This window comes from Pipistrellus hanaki, assembly GCF_964339955.1.
Source record: "Pipistrellus hanaki genome assembly, chromosome: 2".
NCBI lineage: Eukaryota > Metazoa > Chordata > Mammalia > Chiroptera > Vespertilionidae > Pipistrellus > Pipistrellus hanaki.
This window is the reverse complement of record NC_140504.1, coordinates 49821035-49843306: the sequence shown is the minus strand read 5'-3', so window position 1 is coordinate 49843306 and position 22272 is coordinate 49821035. Positions and strand designations below refer to the sequence as shown.

Here is a 22272-nt window from a genome sequence, read left to right as displayed (position 1 = left end):
AGAGAGGCGCAAAGTCCTGTCTCCTAAGGGGGAAGGATGAGGTGGAAACTGATCTGGTTGCTGGGAACAAGGAGAGAGAGTGGGGCTGAAGGACGGTAGGCTGGAGAAGCTCAGAAGACGCTGCCTGGGGCCCAGGAAAGGACAGAGAAACTGTGGGAGGTATCTCTACCCTCTCCTAAGAGGGCCAGGCCTTGGCTTATGTTGGGGTGAGGGGAAGAAAGCGAAGTGGAGGCAGAAGCAAGGATCCAAGTCTGAGCTGGAGCAACTGAGCTTCCCAATGTGGAGTCCTGAGGGCTGAAACAGGACTGTGGCTAACGCACCTCTGCTCTTCCACCCTGTGCCCGGCCCTTTAGCCAACAGAGAAAAAATAGCAAATGGAACCCACGGCGTTGCACACACAAAAAGTCAGAGAAATTTTATCTAAATAGACTTTAATTAGAAGTAAACTGGAGAGTTTTAGGTACAAATGCATTTTTGGTTTTTAAGTTAGAATCATCACCCCATTATTAAATCTGTGTGTGTGTGTGTGTGTGTGTGTGTGTGTGTGTCCTCCTTGTGGGTGTGTCTGTGTGAGAACCCATCCTTTTATGTAGTAGATCTTTAGGGTCTCTTCCAGTACCTCTGTAAACGGATAAGTTGTGCTCTTTATCATTATTCATTTCTGTTAGTCATTCTCCCTGAAGAATCCCAAGTCACTGTCGGTCATCTTCCTTTTCCCAATCGTCCCAAAGGCACCTGGACGGAGGTGGGTGTGTCTGGGGTGGGTCTTGAGGTATCTTAGGCCACCGCTCCCACCTTGGGTGGAGGCTTCAGCTTTCTGAGTCCAGGGGGTAGGAGAACCGCGTCTTGGTGCACCAGAAGCGATGGGCCACAAACACCAGGGCCCCGAGCAGCAAGAGGGCGCCCAGGGCCCCAAAGAGAATCCCAAAGAAGGCGCCGAGTTTCATGCTCAGATGCTCACAGTGCTCGCCCCAGGGCGAGTAGATGGAGAAGGGCTTGCAGCTGGGGACAAAGAGAGGGAACACGTCAATAGAGAAGAGGCAAATGATAAGAATTCCTTCTTTTTTTATGGCAGCATAGTATTCCATTGTATAGATGTACCATAGTTTTTTGTTTTGTTTTTGATCCTAGATGGAATTGGAGAACATCATGCTGAGTGAAGTAAGCCAGTCAATGAAAGAGAAACACCATATGACCTCACTCATTTATGGATATTAAGGAACATTATAAACTGATGAACCAAAAGATAGATATAGAGACAGTAAAGCAACAAGCAGACTGTCAAATTACAGCGGGGAGGGGAGGAAGATCTGGGGGAGATAAGAGATCAACTGAAGGACTTGTATGCATACATGTAAGTACAACCAATGGACACAAAACTCTGGAGAGGGAGGGCATGTATGGGGGGGCATGATAAGATATGTACACAGATAATAATTTAATAAATAAAAAAAAGAAAAAAAAGGGGGGGAAAAATAGAGGGGAGGTGGGATGGAGAGGTGGGGTGAGGTGGTGGAGGCCGTGCTCAGCCTCTGCATTTTCATCCCCTCTTGTGGCAGGGCCAGAGGAGGTTTTCCAAGGCAGGTAGGGCTTCCCTTTAGGGAACGAGGTCGAGCCAGCCCTGCGGTGATTCTGGAGAGAGGCCATCCGGCAAACACAACCACGTGGTGTGTGAGGTCAGCTGCACCCGAGCAGCTGGGGGTGAGGGTGGAGGGAGGCGGGGTCTGGAACTGCACTGGGGAGGAGGGTAGTCAGAGGGCACTCAGGTGACAAGGGGGCCCAGAGGGCGTGGCCCTGCTCCTCCTTGGCAGGCAAGCAGCCTTAGTGTACTCCCCTCCAGGGGGCCCCTCGGACTGTTGATGAATCACGGGGACATAAGGTGCCAGTCTGAGAGGGCCTCCCCAGCCTGGTACTCTTAAGAAGGGCCAAGGCCCGGCCTAGACTCAAGACAAAGGGTCCCTTTTCCCCACAATGAGACAGCAGGGTGTCCACCCAAGAAGCAAAGGCATGTGTAAGAGTTTAACTTTGGAATCCATATACTACTTAACATGCTGGGTACCTTGGGCAGGGTCCTTATCATCTCTGAGCTGCAGTTTTCTCAAAAAACAAACAAACAAACAAACAAAAACCTACCTAGTAGCTAATTTGAGGTAATATAGCACCTTTATTCTCCACACGGAGTGGGCACTCCCTCGTTTTATTTTCCATCATCCATTTTTTTCTTTCTCTGATCCCAGTTCTCAATTACACAGGGAACTATCGCTTATCTGCAGACATCCATTCTGGACCCCCTTGCGGTATCTTTCCCCAGCTTGGATTTCCCAGCACCACCCTCCGCCCCCTGCCCCCTGTTCCCATCCCACTCACCTGCAGCGGGGCCCATCCGGCCAGTGCCGACACTGGCCTCCGTGCTCACAGTAGCCCTCACTGCATGGGGACACACACGTGAAGCCGCTCTGTGGGCTGTACACCAGTTTGTAGCCCTTGTAGCCATTGCATTTTAAGCAATTCTTCAGCGTATCCACTTCCGCTGTAAGGTGGGAGACAGGTGAACAGCAAGAACATTTAACACCAAATCTATTCCTTTTTGATCAAGAATTCAATTTTACACCATTCAGAACTGAAATATCATTGCTGACATGTACACATAAGGAACTGTTTGACATTGAAATTGGGTCTCAAAAGAACTGTTGGCCCAGAAAGAAACTCACTCCAGACTGATTCATATGCCTTTCAGCATAACCATTATTGCTTGTCTCACTTCCCAGTTCTCTGTCTCACTCCCCAAATAGGGTGTGCCATTCCTTTCCTTCTTATCGACCTATCTCATCCCTGTTCCAGGATAGTCTGGGGCTGTCAGAGCTGAAGGAGACCTCAGAAATCCCACCTCATTTTCTATTTGAGTCCTCTCTCTTTGCTTCTTGGTTAGCCTGGCTAGAGGTTCATCTATCTTGTTTATCCTTTCAAAGAACCAGCTCTTGGTTTTGTTGATCTTATGTATTATTTCTTTGGTCTCTATGTCATTTATCTCCGCTCTGATTTTTGTTATTTCCTTCCTTCTGCTTACACTGGGCTTTTCTTGTTGCTCCTTTTCTAACTCTTTGAGTTGTAGAGTTAGATAATTTGTTACCATTTTTTTCTTGTTTTTTGCAATAGGCTTGTAGGGATATGAACTTCCCTCTCAAAACTGCTTTTGCTGTGTCCCATAGATTTTGGATTGTTGTGCTTTCATTATCATTTGTTTCCAGGATGTTTTTAATTTCTTCCTTAATTTCTCTGGTAACCCAGTCCTTGTTTAATAACATGCTGTGTAGTCTCCATGTGTTTGATTTTTTGGGGTTATTTTTATTGTAGTTAATTTCCAGTTTTATGCCACTATGATCTGAGAAGATGCTTGATATGATTTCTATCTTCTTGAACTTGAAGAGACTTTGCCTATGTCCCAAAATGTGGTCTATCTTTGAGAATGTCCCATGTGCACTTGAGAAGAATGTGTATTCTGTGGCTTTGGGGTGAAATGTTCTGAAGATGTCGATTAATTCCATCTGGTCTAGTGAGTCATTTAGGATTGATATTTCTTTGCTGATTTTTTGTTTAGATGATTTGTCCAAGGGTGACAGTGGGGTATTAAAATCTCCTACTATGATTGTATTGCTATTAATCTCTCCCTTAATTTTCTCCAGCAGTTTTTTTTTTTAATGTATTTGGGTGCTCCCATATTGGGTGCATATATATTTACCAGGATTATTTCTTCTTGTTGGATTGCTCCCTTTAGTATTATGAAGTGGCCTTCATTATCTCTTGTTATGTCCTTCACTCTGAGATCTAATTTGTCAGATATAAGTGTTGCTACCCCAGCTTTTTTTCATTTCCATTCACCTGGAAAACCTTTTTCTATCCCTTCACCCTCAGTCTGTGTGCGTCTTTTTTCTGAAGTGGGTTTCTTGTAGACAACAGATATATGGGTCTTGTTTTCTTATCCAATCTGTTACCCTATGTCTTTTGATTGGAGCATTTAATCCATTTACATTTAAAGATATTATTGATAGGTACTCATTTGATGTCATTTTTATTCTATACCCCTGTGTTCCTTCTTCGCTTCCTATTTCTTTATTTTTACAGTAGACCCTTTAGCATTTCTTGCATTGCTGATTTGGTGGAGATAAATTCCTTTAGTCTTTTTTTTGTCTGTGAAGCTCCTGATTACACCTTCAATTTTGATTGATAGCCTTGCTGGGTACAGTATTCTTGGATTCAGACCCTTCCTTTGCATGACTTTGTATATTTCATCCCATTCTGGCCTGATGAGTTTATGTTGAGAAATCAGTTGCTAGTCTGATGGGGGTTTCTTTATATGTAACTTTCTGTCTCTCTCTGGCTGCTTTTAAGATTCTTACTTTGTAGTTGGTGTTTGCCAATTTAATTATAATGTGCCTTGGCGTAGGTCTTCTGGGATTAATTTTGCTTGGGACTCTGTGATCATCTTGGATTTGTGTGGGTTTTTTCTTCTCTATCTCAGGAAAGTTTTCTGTCATTATTTCTTGAAATACTTTTTCCATGTCTTCCTCAGTTTCCTTTCCTTCTGGAACCCCTATTATTCTAATATTGTTTTGTTTTGTATTGTCTCAAAGTTCCCTTGGGCTCTCCTTCAGCTTTTTAATTTTTTTTCCCCCCAGAAGCTGCTCTAATTGGGTATTTTTTTCCATCTTGTCTTCTAGCTCACTGATGTGGTCCTCTGCTTCTTCTAGTCTACTCTTGATGCTTTCTATTGAGTTCTTCATAGTAGCGATGTCATTTTTCATTTCTTCTTGGTTCATCTTCATTTTCTCTTGGTTATTCTTCAATTCCTCTTGATTCTTCTTCAATTCCTCTTGGTTCTTCTTCATTTCCTCTTGTTTCTTGATCATTTCATCAAATTTCTCTTCCATTCTTTTTAGCCATCCTATGATCATTACTCTGAATTCTTGCTCTGGTAGGTTGCTTGCCTCTAACTCATTTACTTCCTTTTTTGATGATGTCTGCTTTTCTTTCATGTGCGGGCTATTTCTTTGTCTCCACATGGTCTCTCTTTTCAGGATGTCTGGTTATGTGGTGCTCCTTCTCCTTTCCGTGGGTGATTGAAGAACTCCCTTGAATCCACGTGTTTGCGCCAATTGGGGCATCACAGCTGCTCGATGGTCTCCTCTGCTGTGGGTTTTCCAGGCCTCAGAGAAGATCCTCCTTTCCTGGTAAGATGGCGCAGCCTTCCCTCTGAGCCTGTAACTCCGGGAGAGGTCTCCGCCGCCGGAGTGCTGGCTGCTTGGTCAGGAAATCCTGTCCAGCGAACCCTTCCTTACCCTCCTTTAGAGTTCCACTGCCCCTTAGCTGCCAATCAATATTCCCTGAGCGACTCAGATGCTGCTTCTATCTGTTCAGTCGCCATCTTGTCCCCCCTCCTCCCATCTCGTTTTCTAGATGGAGGTGTTGGGGCCTGGGCTGGAAATGGCTTTTGCAAAGGATCACACCCTTTGGGGGAGAGGATATCTCTGCCCCCCGCACTGAATCTTCAGCCTTTCACATAAGGTCTCCAGCTGGAGGGCAAAAGCAAAGGATGTCTGTGTTTATGCATATCAAGCACAGTGGTATTTCAACAAAAATCAATAACAATTTTACGAAAAGAAAGTAAACTGTTAGCTGCAGTGGTTAAGGACGCAGAAGCTAGGATACTTGTCCTATGAACCTGAACAACGGACTTATCATGTTGGATCTGTTCTTGGATCCAGAAGGCTGGCTTTGTGTGGGCTACATTTCTGCAACAGGGGCTCCCCCCTGTGTACCTCCTCCCTCAGCTCTCCCCGGCACTGTCCCCAAGATGGTGACTCACAAGCTGTCCGATTGCGCACGTCTCTCCTGGAGACAGGGTAGAAGATCACGTCGTTCCTGGGCTCCTCACTTTTCCTCCCTCTCTCTGGCGGGGCCTGCAGTAAAAATGCCTCCACCACTGCGTCCAGCAGCTGGGTGTTCAGGAAGTGGATGACGGGACCCTGAGGGCGGTACTGGAACTCCGAGATGACGCTCCATTGTTGCAGGGAGTTCCTTCCTGCTGGACGGCTGCTGTGTGGGAGGGGAAGAGTGAGGGGGTGAGGGGTGAGTGGTGAGGGGTAAGAGGGAGGATTTGGGGACCAGGCAGGAACAATCCCACTTACATTTTTTGCACTCTGCTATTCCTGAGAAAGGCCCGCACATCCAGGTTCTCCAGCCTGTAGGCCACCTAGGGCAGAGGGTTGGGGGTAATAGGGGTGGGGGTGAGACCCAGTCCAGAGAGGAGATCTGCTTTAATGCACATATTCAACCCTGTATATCACCATCTTGAACCCCAAGGCCCCATCTCCTCCATTTCTGCATCCCCACACCCTAACCTAGCCCCACGACTGGCATGAGTCCCGGTTTAATAAGTGTGTTGGTGAGTGAAGGACTTAACATATCTCCCCCCACCCCAGCCTCCTATTACAAGGGGAGAACCTGAAATGAATGGCCCTCACTTCGCCTCTGATCCCTGACGCACCCACTCATTCTCTCCCCACATGTATACTCAATATGGATTATGTTTAGGCAGACCTAGGGGATGTCAAGGTGATTTAGGAACAGTCCATATTCAAAGGCCCATAGTCTGTGTAGTAGACAAATGCCCACAGATTTTACCAGAGCGAAGAGTGCTATGGTGGTGGTGGCAGTAGTTAAGTAATAGTAATTATTATTTTGATTTTGAGCACATGTTTCAGCTACCACGTTAAGTACTTTACCTACATTATTATTTAGACCTTGACACAACCCATTGCTATAGGTATGATTATTCTATTTTTATAGATGAGACATCAAATAATTTGTCTAATTATTATACCAGGTCCAATGGGTGGTAGAGCCTGGATTTGAACCCAGGTACGTCGGATTCTAGAGCTCCAATAACTCAACCACTGCGTTACTTTGCCTGTAATTGAGGAATGGACAGGGGATGGGAGCCAAAAAGAGGGAGCCCCCAGGTCCCTGTGGAAGTCAGAGAAGGCTGCCTGGAGGTGAGAGACCTTGTATTTCTTCCATATAATACCCAAGTGCAGGTTTCAAAGGATTCTCAGATGGAGAGGCAGGGGTGACTCAGTCACCCTAGACTGTTCATGTCAACTTGGCCATTTCAAACCCCCTCAGAGAACTCTGTCCTGCAGCTTCCTGCCTTCCTCACCCCAGGCCTTTTCTGAGGCAGAAGGCTTCCGTCTCCCCTGGCAACTGAATCTAGATGGATGAGGTAGATGCAGAACGCACAAGTAATGGCTAATACCCTGCCCTGAACCTGCCAGGATCCTCCTTCCCACTTGGAGCCACCTGCAGTACTAACCGAAGCGTTCACCTCTGCTTCAGTGGCGTTTTCTTCTTCCCTGAGAATGAGCTCGATTGTTCTTAAAGGGAACGCTGGAGATGGGAAAAACAGATTTATAGTCACTTCCTGGGTTTACCCAGACTTACCCACAGAGACCATTGGGCCAGTCTAGGGAGACTGCCCCATTCTACAGTGATAGAGCAGAGAAGTGGCTGAGTCTGCTGACCCTCACCTCAGAGCTCATTTGACTATGATCAGGGGTCCCCTGACTCTCTTCTAAGTGAGCCATAAGGCCACCTTTAGTCTTTTATCATAAGACCACTCAAGCCTGTTTTTCATGCTGCCCCACCAGCTCTCCTAGCCTACAACTTACCACCACCACCCCAAAAAAATGTGAAATTCTGTACTGTGAGTTTAAGAAACTTTCCCCTGGCCCCCAAGAGAGAGAATGGTGGTGAGGGTGGTGGGGGCATCTGGTGAGACCTCGATCGGTAGTTGGAGTGAAGTTGTTCCCAGCCAGGAAGCAACGGTCGTCTGTGAAGGCTGGGGGGCAGGTGCAGGTGGGCTGGCAGCCCAGAGTCTGGGAGATGTAGCAGTGGCCGCGGTTGTAGCAGTAATTCACGGGGCAAGACTTGTTCTGACACTGTTCCAGATCTGCAGAGAGAGCAGAGGTCAGCAACACCAGGGAGCCCCCAGCCCATGGAGAGCTGCTTCCAGGACAGCTTGGTTTCTTTCCCCCAAAGCCCACTCAATCAATGTTCTGCCTGTGGGCCACTCTGAACCCCAAACTATCCTTCTCCCTTCTCCAGGCACTTCTCTACTGAAAAGCCTTTTTCTCCCGCCAGGTAGATATTCGCCCACTTCTGCTGAGGGAAGAGGCGTGTGTCAGTCCCTCCACATCAGGAGAGGACCCAGAAGGCTTTCCACACATCTATCCCCTCTTCTGCCTTTATAAGGCTGCGGTTCTACCCACTCTGGCCTCTGCGCAGGTTTCATTTGAGCTTCGTGGAGGCCTCAGTGTGACTTCTTTCCCTCATCATGACTCCATTCGCTTAGAAGTCAAGGAACAGATAGCGGCAGCAGGACCCAAAGGGAAAACGAGGCACCCCTGCCACCAGATGCCCACGACAGCCCCTCCGAATGTCCCGATGGGGGATGTGAAGACTTACAGCTCTGAAACCCCACTTTGCCTTTGGCTCCCTGTCTCTGCCAGAAGGCCCCTCTCTTCTCCAGGCCACCTTCAGCCTTTTGCCCTGGGCTTTCCCAATCAGTGACTCAGGCCTGCTCTGCCCTGGCCTCTCCCCTGTGCCTCCATAATCTCTTCTCCTTCAGCCTCACGCCCCACCATGCAAACCTTACCCCCTTACTGCACCCACTATGTTGAACATTCTAAATACTCGCTAGAAAGGGGAGAGACATGGTTTGCTTCATGGCGATCCTAGACCGCCTCGGTATCACCTGTCCCCAAAACCTTTTCCTACCCGGGCCCGTTCCCAGCTCACCTGTGCAGTGACGCCCATCCCCAGTTAGGTGCGGGGGGCAGGGATCGCAGCCCTGCCCGGGAATACACTTCACACCCGGGAAGCACTGCTCGTCACAGGGGTCCTTGGAACGCTCGCAGTACTGGCCGAAGGTGGTGTTGTCGCACTGGCAGCTGGCCACCTGGAATGGGTTGCTGATCACTGGGTAGCCAGGAGGCTGAACCATTAAGGGCATCTGGGTGTTTCAGTACTGACCCCTTCAGTCTGCGCACCCATGGGACCTGAGACCTTGTCTTGTTTCTGCCCGTATTTATTTATTTGTTTGTTTGTTTGTTTGTTTATTTATTTATTTAAAGGTTCTACACAAGTCCCCACCATATATATATTATATATATATATATATAAAATTGATTTTTTACAGTGAAGAAGAGAGAGGGATAGAGAGTTAGAAACATTGATGGGAGAGAATCATCAATCAGCTGCCTCCTGCACACCCCCTACTGGAGATGTGCCCACAACCAAGGTACATGCCCTTGACCGGAATCGAACCTGGGACCTTTCAGTCCGCAGGCCAATGCTCTATCCACTGAGCCAAACCGGTTTTGGCATGCCAGTATTTATTGAGCACCTTCTTGACTAGGCCCTGGGCACTTGGTCTCTACCCCACTTACTTCCCTGCGTCTTTCTTTCCCTACTCCTCTGTCTGCCAGGCTTCTACCCCACATGCTCTGCCTCTTCCTTCTTACACCATGCCTCTTTGCCCGAAATCCTCTTTAGAGTAGGACAGAGCTAAATATTCTGCCATCCCTTGAAAATGGAACCCCCTGAAAGCTGCCGTTTCCTGCTCCTCATCCCCTTGCTGACTCCCAGACCAAGAAGACAGAGCCTCACGGTGCAGCGCTGGGAGAACACGGTAAGCAGAACAATGGCACAGGGAAGGGGTTGAGGTTCAGGAACCTCATCAAGCTCCCTGGTCTCTCTTTTCTGACCCATCTACTGAGGAGACTCTGGAAATCTTCCTGAAATTCGACTCCCCAACACCTTTACTTCTAAGACTGGGAATTCTGGGATCTCTAGAATAACATATTGACTTTAACCTCTGTTTTCCCACTCTATATTTTCCCCCTTTTCCATCCCCTGGACTCCCCACCTCTCTTCCCAGCACCATGGTGATGAGACCCCAGAGGGAAATGGCTGTGTGGGACCTAAGCCACCTTATTAAAGGCTGCCTGTGTGTGAGCCAGGCACAGAGCCCCAGAGCACTTCCTGTGTCTGAAGAGGGGAGAGTCTGGAGCTTGGGATCAGTGTAGACTCGGGGACCACACTCTCCCACCCCACCCCTCAGTGCCTAGTTTCAGAAACATGGAACCGGGGGCCAGGAGGGACGCTAGGAAAGCCCGAGCTGGAAGTTCCCTGCCAGCCTGACAGAATGGGAGCCGGGAGACAAAAATTCAATTGAGCTATAAGCAGCAAAGAAAATCCTATTTCTCACCCGACTCTGTTTGTGGCCTGAGATTGGTATCTGCTCTACTCACCTACCTCAGTTCTGCCCACCTCCCAACACACATTGCCACAGAGGGGCTTTGATATCCCTTCAAATTCCACTTCCTTCCCCCTCCAAAATGGAAACCTCCTTCTCACCCTCCTCCCAGCACTCACCTCCAGGGAGGAATTGCCCACCCGTCTGGTCTGGTTGTATAAACACTGTTCCTCTCCCTTGCAAGCACAGACCACGGTCTGTGGCTGGAGTACAGATGCTAAGTTGTCCTTGACGTTTCTTGCTAGAATCTCCAGAGTGAATGGTTCCAGCGAGTTTGGTGTCCAGAGCAGTGTCCCATTTTCTGCCCCAAGGAAGATGAGGTCATTGAGAGGTGGAAGCCTTGATTTCTCTGCCATCTAACACGTCTTGGCATCTAATACCCTAAGAGCTGAGGCTGGAATCCCCCACTTCCCTCAGACCACCCCTCAACCTCACCAGCCATTTCCTCAGGCAAGGCTGGTTTTCTGGGGTGGATATGCTCCAAGCTGGAGCCCAACTAACTGAGTGTAGGGTGGAACTCCAAAGAGGGGAAGGCAGTTGATCCTGAAGAAACCCTCAGAGCAACCTGCCTAGGCCTGCACCAGGACGGGGCATCCAGAGGGCATGGAGGGTGTAGGCCAGATCCTCCGGGCACATCCCCGCGCCACACTGCAGGTCATGCTGGCCTCACCTTCACAGCAGCCCCGCCCCTTACCCTGATGACTTGCCCACCCTCTCACTTCCCGGACCTTTGACCAGCCACCCCTTCAGACACCAGACTGCAATGAAACAGTGCTACATATTATAGGACTCCTCCGATCAAACCAGTCTTATGTTACTGAAGAAAACAGGAAAATCTCCTTAAGCATTCTTACCAAAGCATTCTTACCAAAAAGCTTGAAGTCCTTCCTGTAGTTGTTTTGCAGTGTGAATGTGACGTCCTCAGAGCTGCTGTTGTATTTAATCCGCTCGGTGTTCCCCCAGTAGGCACGCACCATTTGGGGACCCTCAATAGAAGGTGGGTACTGATCTGGAACACAAAGAGGAGGTTTGGAGCCCAAGGCAGGACACTCTCTTGCCCTGTGGGCCTCCTCTCTCTTTCTCCAGTCTCCTGGCTTGTGTGAGGACTGTGACCCACCTCTGGAAGTATCTGCTCTCAGACCTATGCAGAGCAGGCTGGGATTGTACTGCCCACCTGGCCAAATCTTTATTCTCTCTTTATCTTTTCCCCAAATGGGATTCATTTCAAGTTCTTTCCTACTAAGCTGAGCTTGGTACGAAGTGAATCCGAAAACAGATTGTTTAGACCACATGTGTCAAACACAAGGCCCGCAGGCCAAATCCAGCCCGCCAGGCCTTGCAATGTGGCCCGCACCGCGCTGTCATCACTGCACTCCGCTGTCAGTTTATGACATTGTCAGTTTATGACTGTTCAGTAAACCATTCGGCCCGCGATTTAGGCTGGATTTTAGATTTTGGCCCCTTCTCTGATTGAGTTCGACACCCCTAGTTTAGACCATCACAGAGTTTTACCTTGGGAAGAGGGCTGAGAACCGTGAGGGTATATCTAAGTGGGCATTGCATTTTTTTAGGAAATAGGGAGTTACATTTTTTCACTGGTATCTTTTTTTCTTTTCTTTTTCTTTTTTTTTTTTTTTTGAGCCTTGCTATTTCCATTTCATTTTTTTCTTCATTCATTTATTCATTCATTCAGTCACTTATGTATTTATTGAGCACCTACTGTACGGCTGGCACTATTCTAGGTAGTGAGGACACAATAGTGAACAAAAAGTACAAAAGATACCAATAAAAATTAGAAAATATGTTTGATGGTTATAAATGCTAAGGAGAAAACAATAAAGCAGGAAAGTGAGTAGGGAGCGTGGGTGAATGTGAGATTTTAGACAAGAAAGGTGGCATTTAATTAGAGACTTGAAGGAGGCGAGGGGCAAGCCTGTGGCTGTCTAGGGGAAGGGCACTCCCAGCAAAGAGAACAGCCTGTGTGGAGTCTCAGAGTTGAGAGTGAGCCTGGCGGACACAAAGAAGCCAGTGGCGCTGAAGTGAGGGAACCGAGAGGGAGTACCAGATTTCAAGAGGCAAATTAGATACGGCTTTGAAGGTCATCATAAGAACAGAGTGGGCTGGGGAATCATGGGAGGGTTTGAACAGTGGAATATATGAGTTGAAGAACCTGGTAAATGTATAAAAAATGTGTAGCTTAGGGGTGTTATGGAAGGGGGCTCATCATCTGCCCCCTAACTCTTAAAATGCCTCCTGGGGCCTCGTGCCACTTACTGAGGGTGTGGTTCATCTGCTGGTTTCTTCTAAAGAACGTAAGGGTGTCCCGTCCAGTCTTTGTGTTTCCTGTGGCCAGGGTGTCATAGATGCATTGTTTATCTCCATTACACTGAGAGGTTGAAATTCCCAAGGTGTTGTTTTTCGAAAGTTGGGAAAGGAAGACAGGGGTGAAGTTGGAAGGCAGAGGGTCCTCCCTCTTGCCAAGGAGGCTTGTTCCGTTGATTTCCCCTATAACACACGAGGTTCAATGGTGGTGGTATCAGGGGTGGGACTCCAGCTGTATTTCTTCAGTGTCCACCCCTTACTCCCACTTCATGTGGCTTGAGGTAGGTGGTGTATAAAAGGCTAGGTTTTCTTTTGAGTCTGAAAATCCCTGCTGTAGTGACTGAGAGCCACCTCCTTCCCTCATCCTCTCTTCCAAGTAGAGAGGCATGGGTAGGAGTGGGGTGGAGGGGACAAGTCTGGTGTGGCACCAGAATGCTCCTAAATTTTCCACTACCCCCTCCCCTCACAAAGGACAGAGGTCTGGTTCCCACAGGCCAGGGGGGAGACATCCCAGCCCTGTCCCATCTACCCCCAGCACTCTGAAGTCGACTCACAGGTCATTCCATAGTGAAAAAGCATCTCTTCATCGCTCTGTTGGGGTAAGGTGGTGCCATTGGGCATCTTGAAGTCATCTCCTGGATTATTGTTCCAGACCCCTGAGGGACAGAGTAGGAGGTTGGCCACCCTGAGACTGTGGTTCTCCCCACCCCCTGGGAAGCACCCAATGGGGCACACTCAAGATGTGAGGAGGAGCAGGGGCCCAGGAAGCCTCTCTCTGTTGATCTGTTCTTGGTTCAGGCCTCTAGGAGGAGGGTAAAGGATGGACCATCACCTCAGAGCCCACCTTTCTGCTTCAGGGAGAGAGGAGGGAGGAGAAAGAGGAGGGAATGAAGGTGATGGGGGGAGAGATGGGAAAGTGTGAGCTGTGGGAGGAGAAGGTGGCTGCTGACCCCACCCTCCTCAGAGTCCATGCTGGATGCTCCCTTGGCTGCCCTGGAAGTGGAGCTTTGGGAGGATGGGAAGTGAGACTCAAAGGCAGCTGAAGAGGTCCCTGTCCTTCCCTGCCCCTCTGTGGCCCCAGGGTTCTGTCCCACGGAGGCTGAGAAAGGGACATGCAGCCTGGGATGTCAAAGGCCAGTGGGCAGGGAACCACCTGGGGTGGGGGTAGGATCGGAGCTCCTGTGTGGCCACTTCCTCAGAGCCAGGATCCTGCCTGTGTCTTACCCAGGAGGCCCTCGGTGCGGTCTCGGTACTCCTCTGGGAGGCTGCAGGAAGCATGGAGGATGTTGGAGAGAGCTGTCACTGAGACGACCACTGTGTCATCTAAGCTGGCGGACACCAGGGAGCCATTGCGGGTCATTACGACTCCAGTGGTGTTGAGGGTTCCCTGGTCTAGAATGTTGGGAGACAAGGTGAGGAAGAAACCAGCATTAGTCCCCGCTGGCCCAAGCCTTGGCGGTAATGAACGTTCAAGAAGCAGAGGGACACTGGAAGCAGCTCTGGGATGTCCTGCAGGCGTCTTCTCCAGTGGCCCCCAAACCAAACTCACAGGATACCCCTCAAGGCCACAACACCCACTTCTACCAGGGGCCTGAAGACAGGGGCTGCCCCAGGAAGGCTGTCACAGCACTGGAGGAAGGAGGGAAGTGAGGAGGGGGCGTTCAATGCCCGGCTCCTGGGTGAAGGAGCTGCTGGGCAAAGACGCTGAAGGGACAGCAGGGGTGGCCACCACTCTCCTCTGCCCCAACGCCGCCACCACCATACCCCACCACACTGCTCCCAATCGCAGGGCACCCTCTGAACCCTCCCGGCTTCCCCAGCCTACCTTCTAATGTCTGGTTATTGAGCTTCACGTGGACTGTGTCATTGGGCCCAAGGAACCACTGAACCTGGAAGGAAATGGGAGAAGGACTCAGGCTGACCTGTAGGGAAGTCCGGGGACCGAGAAAGGAGGCTGTGAAGAGCTTAGAACCTGAGCCCTGGACAAAGATGAAGGTGATGGAGCGGGTGACAGTGAGGTTTTCCTACCTAACACCGGTGGAGTGCTTAGCATGAGCCAGGCTCAGAGCTAGGCACATTTCTTCGGTGACCTCATTAAAATATCACATTTCTTAGGTGGCCTCATTGAAATCTCACGTTAGGTAATATTACTAACGCCATTTTACTGTAAGGAAACGAAGGCACTGGAAGTTTGGTCATCTCTTCCAACATAACTGTTGAAGCCTGGATCCTAATCTTGTGTCTCTGGGGTTGACTCTCAGACCACACTGGCAGGAGGCATTCTCCCTCCTTCCTCCCCCTCCCCTTCCTTCTTCTCATTCTCCTCCTGGGGTGGCACCAGAATCCTCCTCAGAGTCCATGCTGGCCCCACCCTCCTCAGAGTCCATGCTGAAGGTCCCTGAGCGCTCTCTGTGACGGGGGCAGGGATGTCTAGCGCCCTGCTTCACTCACGAGGATGGGGTCCAGGCTGCTGGAGTTGTATTGAGCGGCAAACGCAATGAAGTTGGTGGCTTGGGCAGAGCCGGTCTGGGCCGTGCGGCCCTGCAGCAGGAAGGAGGAGTTTCCATCTGCGGCCCTGACCAGCAGGAAGTCCCCCAGCCCATTGAAGGTGTAGCTGGCATTATCTAAGGTGGTGATGTGGGGGTCCCCGAACATCCAGGCTGGAAAAGAGAGACGACACACATTGGCACAGCGGAGGAGGGAAAGGTCTGAGATTCCCCACGGCCCACACGTGGGCATTTATCCAGGTGGATGCAAGCCTGGGAGTCGTTCATGGCTTGTAGAATCCTCTGTGCCCCCACCACACCCATGCCTTCTCATTATCTCCCCCCCCCCCAAGTCCTACCCCTTCCCCAATGCCATGGACAAAGCTCCTCTGTTTGCCATCCACGGAACACCAGAACCATCTCCACCTTCCCTTAGGCCACATCCCGCCCACGAATCTAGTGCTGCCCTTGTCCAGGCCCCAAGAGGCTGCCCCCGTCCCAGACCCTTTGCTTTGGGTCTGCTCCAGGGCAGGCCCCAGCAGCCTCACCAGGCCTGGGGGGCCAGTATCCAGCACAGCTGATGGGGGGCCGCCTCTGTTGGTAGAGGGCGCAGAAGGAGGGCTGGTCATTCCAGCGGCAACACCAGTCCTGCGACTCCAGTTCTTGCTCTGTGGAGAAGAGCAGTGCTTGAGGCGGGGGTGTGGGGAGTGGGACATGGAAGACCTGCAGAACCAGCTGGAAGGTTTGTGGGGCAGGATGATACGTGTGGCAAGGGCATGTTTTGGGAATCGGGCATACCTCACTCAGTTCAGATCCCACCCTACCCAATGGACTCTTTGTTGTCTCCCTTGCAAGCTTATTGCAGCTGGGCTCCCAGATGGGTCAGTACAAGGTCAAATATAAAGAACCTCCTTTCTTGAAAGGTGGGATGCCGAGTCCCACTATTCTAAAAATAAAAATAAAAAATGCTGGGAGTGGGAGGGTGTGGCTGATGGTCTGGGACTATGGCAGCTGCTTGGATTACAGGGAAGAGGGAGAGAACACACGTTACCTGTTTTCCTCCCTCAAGCCCCCCACCACACCTGAGCTCTCTAGTTCCTTGGAAGAGTGATTGAGATGATGTCATGCCTCCCCCGAGACAGCTTGTTAATGTGGGTCCAGAGGAACAGGGTTAGACTAGGACTTCTCCCCTTCCCTAGAAAGATGTCTCGGTTCCGGGCTGGGGCTATGGAGCCAAGTGGAGGTGATCAAGAGGCCCTCAATCATACACCCCTGAGATGTCAGCTGGAAGTGATGTTGGGAGCTGCCTAAGGTTACAAGATGAGGAAATTGAGGGCCGGAGAGGGGAAGGAGCTGGAAGGGAATAGGGACAAAAAGCCTTCGATCTATGGGTCCCATTGCTTGGTACGGAGCCCAGGGCTGGTCTCTGATGGGGAAGAGCATAGAACCCCAGAGGAAGTGGGGTTGAGATCTCTGTGGACACACATACCAAACTGCCAAGGGCTCTGCACTCTCCAGCCTCGCAGAAGCTCTCCCCACATCCCGTAGCTGCAGCACACGCCCCCACGCCAGGAAGTGAAGCTGCACAGATGCCTGTTGCCGAGGCCCCACCAGCCTGCAAACAAGTCCAGGGACACTCAGGCCTGATGCCTGGGGCGGGGGCAGGATTGGGGTGCGGTGTTTTGGGGGGAGAGAGGGGCTGAGGATGCCTTGAAAGGGACAGGTTAGGGGTAACTGGAGAGATGGTGGGTGGGCTTGTGGGACAATGGAGATACCCCAAGAGACAGGAAGGAGGAGTCACCTATGTGGGTGGGCCGGAATCGTAAGTCCCATACTCCCTGCTGCCAGGAGCAAGGGCAGGAGATGTGGTTCCAGTCCCAGCTGGGCCACTGAGACTGTCTCAACCACTGCAGGCACCTGAGACGGTAGTTGGGTCTTTCTTCTTTATGCAGCCGATAGACCTGCAGCCCCCGGAGGCCTGGGGGAGCAAAGGAAGAAGGGGTTATCTGAGGGCCTGGGGCCACAGGTTCTGCTTTACTAGTAGCTTTAGGGAACATCAAGCCTCAGAAATGTACCCTCTGTATGCCACTTGTCCCCTCTGGGCAGCTCTTCTATGAATGAGACCCAACTCAGATTGGCAGCAATTCCATCCCACAAAGACCCCTTTGATGTGACCTCCAAAAGCCCTCAAAGTTTGGATCTTAGTGTGAAACCTTGGGACAAGGGCTAGGCAAGAAGGCCTCGCCTACACCCAACTCAGAGCCAAACCCTGACCCCGAGCTTCCGTTCACTCTACCCTTCTGTCTGTCACTCTAAGCTCCAGCACCTTCCAATCTCCTCAAACCCGAAATCAGTTCTTCTATATCCACCTTATATCTAAGTGCATGATGCTACCACCAACTAGCCATCTACTCAGACGCTTGCTTTCATCCTTCACCCCAGCTCTCCCACCAGACATGTCAGTGGCCCAAGCAGCCAGGTCAGAGGTCTATGCTCAGAAGCCAGCCGGGAAGCCACAGAGAAGTTGGCATGTGACGCTGGGCCCTGCTCCATTACCACAAGGCTGAAGAAGCATCCTCAGTGCCCAGACACCATCCGAGGAATGTTGAAGTGAGTGGAGTAGAGACCCTATTGGGGGGGGTTGAACTTTAAATAAACCTTCAATTAATTTTAAGTTACATATTGCCCATCCCAGCTGCCATGAGTGAGAAGGGGTGCACCAGAGTCCAATCCTATAGAATAAAAGGCTAATATGCAAATTAACTCAAAGGGGCAGTCGCTATGATGTGAGCTGATCACCAGGGGGCAGCTCCTGCTTTGAGAGTCTGCTCCCTGATGATCAGTGAGCTCCTATAGGGGGAGTGCCGCTCAGTCAGAAGCAGGGCTCACAGCTGGTGAGCACAGCAGTGATGGTGGTAGCCTCTTCTGCCTCTGTGGCAGTGCTAAGGAGATCTGACTGCCAGCTGAGACCCATTCCCTAGGGAGAGTGGGCCTAAGCTGGCATTCAGACATCCCCCGAGGACTCCCGGACTGCAAGAGGGCTCAGGTTTGGCTGAAGTACACCCCTCCATGCATGAATTTCATGCACCAGGCCTCTATTAAGATATAATAGGACATTTAATTTGACCCTGTTCCCCCATAAAAGAATTGTCAAGAAAACTACAATTTGTTAAGGTTTTGAGAAGGATAATCATTATTTATGATTATCTGTTTGTGTATCTTCTCCACAACGACCTGGTATCAAGGGAAACATATCAAATACTCTCCCTCCAAATTCTATCTATCTATCTATCTATCTATCTATCTATCTATCTATTTCTATTGTATTGCGCATACACACACACAGCCCCCCCCTTCCCCCCCCAGGTCCAAGTCGAAACATCTGGACAGAAGATCCTAATGACTGGGCAGAATTCTCCACAAGGTGGCACCCATGATTTGACTTAGCTTCTGTTTACCAAAAGTTCCTGCTACAGAGCAAATAGAACTGAATTCATGCTTCACAATTTACATGGGACTGATTTCAAATGCTGTAATGACCTTTGTTCGATCACATTTTGGAAAAGATCATTTCTTTGCCATTGGGGCTCCCCAACAGTACACTGACTCATGGAGGAGGCCCCATAGGCTTCTTCCTGACACTGAAGAACCCGCCTTCTTTCCAGAGTGACAGCTCTTTGAGAGCAAACTTAGTCAGGCTTTTCCCTTTTATTTCACATCCCTGCTTCTTAGCACAGTGTCCAGCATGTAGCAGGTGCTCAGTAAATAATGACCAAATGAATGTCAGACCTCTGGAACTCCCCTTGGTGGATTCCTTTAAGGGATCTTCTCTGGATTCACATTCCCTTTCTGGAACAGGACCCTTGGACTATTGCCCTAACTACCCATTCATATTCCTATACCTGGCCACACCCCTATTCTCAATTCCAGGATCTGGGCCCCCACTCAGAGAGCTCTTTGGTTTGGCTCATCCCAGGAGGAGACAGAGCCCCCAGGAAGACTGCCCTGTGTGAGAGCACAGAAGGTGCCGGCTGCTCCCTGGGCAGCATCAAGTCCCCATTGCATCTGTGGGAGGTCAGTTTGTGCTGGGACTTCCTTCAGGATGACGGAGATAGATGCTAGAGCACTGCCCCTCTACTACTGTCACGGCCCACAAAGTGGAGGACGAAAGAGGATTTAAGTCCAGCCCAAGTGTGATTGGGCAACGCTTTTACCTGAGTTGGAATTCAGGAATTGGTCCGGACGATACTTCTGCCACACTGGCTGAGATGTCAGCGGACTGTTTTCATGATACCCATCTCCACTGCGCGCAAAGGAAAGAATGGAAGGCCTCTGTCACACTCAGGGTCTTTCCTCTCAGCCAACAGGTTATTCATCCAGCCAGTCAGGCACTCACTCAATCCAGTTAGTCTTTACTTATCAGCCGGCCAGCCAGCCGGCCAGCCAGAATCAGTGACTCCCACCATTAAGCAGGAAAGGGGGAGAGGTGGGTGGGGAGACTAATCTATTCCTCATCTGATCCATAAGGGCCAGACACTGGTCATGAGGCTGGTGTGAAGACAACGGAGTCCAGGCCTCCTTCTGGAGTGAGGGATTGGTGGGGACAGCATGTTGGGATGGGTAAGAGCCAGTCTCTGAAGTTAGACAGGCATGAATTCAGCTCCTGACTCCAGCACTTAGCAGCTTGGTAACCAGGGGCAACTTTCTTAACCTATTTTATTCTGTTTTCACATCCGAGTAAAAGAGACTACATAGCAACTATCTCCTAGCATTGTGAGGATGAAATGTAGTAAACATTTGTAAAGCTCTCAGAACTGAGTGAGGACCTGACGTGATGGGTGAAACCCAGCCCCACCCCCATGATGGGGTTCAAAGCCCTGCTCCAGGAAGGAGAAAAACCCTGGACCAGTGCCTGCGGCCTCTCTGGGTGCATGCCTCAGAGCAGACTCCTGAGGTTTCCTCCTCTGACACAGGATGAGTCACACACACAGGTGTGACACCTGGGGTAGGGATGGGCAGGCAAACTCTGGATGGTGTGAAATTCCTAGGTAGTTAGATAATTCCAATCCTTTCTCCTTCACCACAAGTGAAAGCAGTGTAATTACAGGGGCACCCTATAAGACAAAATCATTTGCAGTGATTTCCAGTAATAAAAGGCAAGTGACCTTCGTGATGATGACACACACCAGGAAATACCAGGGTCCAGAACTGTTGTTCAGAGACTGAGCCATCTTCACACATAGGAACCAGCGTCACCCTCCTCAGCCCCATCCCTCTGCTCTCCCATAAGCTGCTGGTGGCCCTGGGTGAGGGGTGAGGTCCCAACCCAGGAGCACCAGAAGTCAGGAAGGCAGATTTCAACTTCAGATGTCTGAATTTAAATTCCTGCTTTGCCACTTCCCAGCTCTGTGACTTTGGGCAATTACTTATCTATTTGTATCGATACCTCAATTTCCTTATCTGGAAAATCGGAAATAAATAGTATCTCTTTCACGGGTTTGTTGTAATAATGAAATGAAATAACGCATATTAAGTAGTTAGTATAGTAAATATTGGCCATTATGATGATGCTATTTGAGAAGTCAAGAGGGGTCAGCTAATGTGAGTGGAAATCAGAGAAGTCAAAGCTCTGGGAATGATTACAGTACACAGGTTCTTGTGGAGAAAAGAGAATGGCAATGAATAGGGATCTCTGAAAGTGAGTCAGGAAGAAATAGCATCTTTTAATGGGACCTGGCACCAGTGTGAGTCAGAAGCATCGGTAAGGAGGACTCAGCGGGTCCTGGGGTGGGGAATGTGTGAAAACATCACTCTGTTAGATAATCCCAATCCTTTCGTCTTCACCGTTCTGCACCACTTCTTGTCACCTGCTCAGAGCTGACAACCCGTCCCGTCCTACCTGGAGAAGCCCATGAGGACCCAGTTGCCTGGGTGCTGGGTCACATCCCACTGCATCCCACCATTTTGGTAGAGAAACAGGGCGAAGGATCTGGTCCCATCTGTGGAGAGGATGGCCTGGTAGGTGTTGGTCTGGGGGTTGGATGGAGACAAACATGGAGATGCCTGTGAGAAATCTGGAGTGTCCTCCCTGATGTCCCATCTTTCATCCCACACCCCTGCCTCGATGCACATGGTCTCTTTTCCTGGCCTACCTGGAGAAAAGGCATGGGCTTAACACGCTGACAAGTTTGGCAGTGTGTAGGGCACCTTTCACCCGTGGTGTCAAGCACCTAGCATGGTAGATTTGCCTTCTTTCTTTTCAGGGAGGGTGATAAAAGGCTCTGGGTTAGGAACCAGTTGGAAGACAGTTTGTATAAGAAAGAATCAGAAACCTGAGAGGTTAGCCAAGACACCAGAGAGATGAAAGAAGCCTATTCTATGTTCCTTGGGGATATTTAAGGACATAGTCCACATGTCTCCTCAACCGTAACAGCGGGGACAACCACAGGTCAGATGGCAGGTTCTCTAAAGGCGAATGCCAAGCACTGTGCTTGTACAAAGTAGGTAACCAGTGAACTTGTTGAACCAACGAAGAGACACGTGACTTTAGACAGCCACAAGGGAGGACTTCTGACTGCGGAAGCTCTGAGACCCCAGAGGGAAGACCAGGGAGACTGTGTGGTGGGCCCATTTCCCTTGGAAGGCATTACAGTGAGAGCCAGCATTTGACGTTAGGAAAACCTCAGTTCCAGGCCTGAAATTGTCATTTGCTCGCGAGGTGACCTTGAGCAAGTGGCTTCACCTCTCTAACCATCATCTTTCTCATCTCTAAAATGTGAATAATATTACCAGGTTGAACCATATAAAATTGCCAATAGCCAGCCATTTGATTTACAGAAATTCCGTTTCCTAAACTTCAACCTCCTAATACCCAGTACTCTGGGCTGCTGAGGTCGTGAACGTAAGGGGTTGGGGCCGCCTGGTGCATGGTAAGTGCTCAGCATCGGGGTGGGGGCAGGAGTGCTGTCATCAGCAATCTGGCCTGGAGATTGGGTTTTAGAGGTCAGAGAGGGTATTAGAAGCTTGGCCCCTGCCTAGGATTCTAGGAAGTCCGACTTTGAGGTGGTTCGCAGAGAGCTGTTCATGGGTCAC

At 49.9% G+C, this 22272-nt stretch overlaps 1 protein-coding gene across 1 annotated transcript in view; it reads right to left on the bottom strand.

Moving 5' to 3' along the window:
- Positions 1–419: 419 nt before the first annotated feature.
- MUC4 (mucin 4, cell surface associated) overlaps positions 420–22272 on the bottom strand; it is a gene marked incomplete at its 5' end in the record, with an annotated part of 56284 nt that continues 34431 nt past the window's right edge. Inside the window, 19 exons of the mRNA XM_084870248.1 lie at positions 420–1002; positions 2368–2530; positions 5864–6093; positions 6186–6250; positions 7370–7443; positions 7835–8005; positions 8854–9013; positions 10492–10673; positions 11241–11381; positions 12647–12877; positions 13249–13350; positions 13919–14086; positions 14520–14583; positions 15146–15354; positions 15729–15848; positions 16670–16795; positions 16982–17158; positions 19395–19483; positions 21080–21210. Coding sequence (XP_084726374.1) covers positions 810–1002; positions 2368–2530; positions 5864–6093; positions 6186–6250; positions 7370–7443; positions 7835–8005; positions 8854–9013; positions 10492–10673; positions 11241–11381; positions 12647–12877; positions 13249–13350; positions 13919–14086; positions 14520–14583; positions 15146–15354; positions 15729–15848; positions 16670–16795; positions 16982–17158; positions 19395–19483; positions 21080–21210 — 2796 coding nt within the window. The 3' untranslated portion in view covers positions 420–809. The remainder of the gene's footprint in view (positions 1003–2367; positions 2531–5863; positions 6094–6185; positions 6251–7369; positions 7444–7834; positions 8006–8853; positions 9014–10491; positions 10674–11240; positions 11382–12646; positions 12878–13248; positions 13351–13918; positions 14087–14519; positions 14584–15145; positions 15355–15728; positions 15849–16669; positions 16796–16981; positions 17159–19394; positions 19484–21079; positions 21211–22272) is intronic.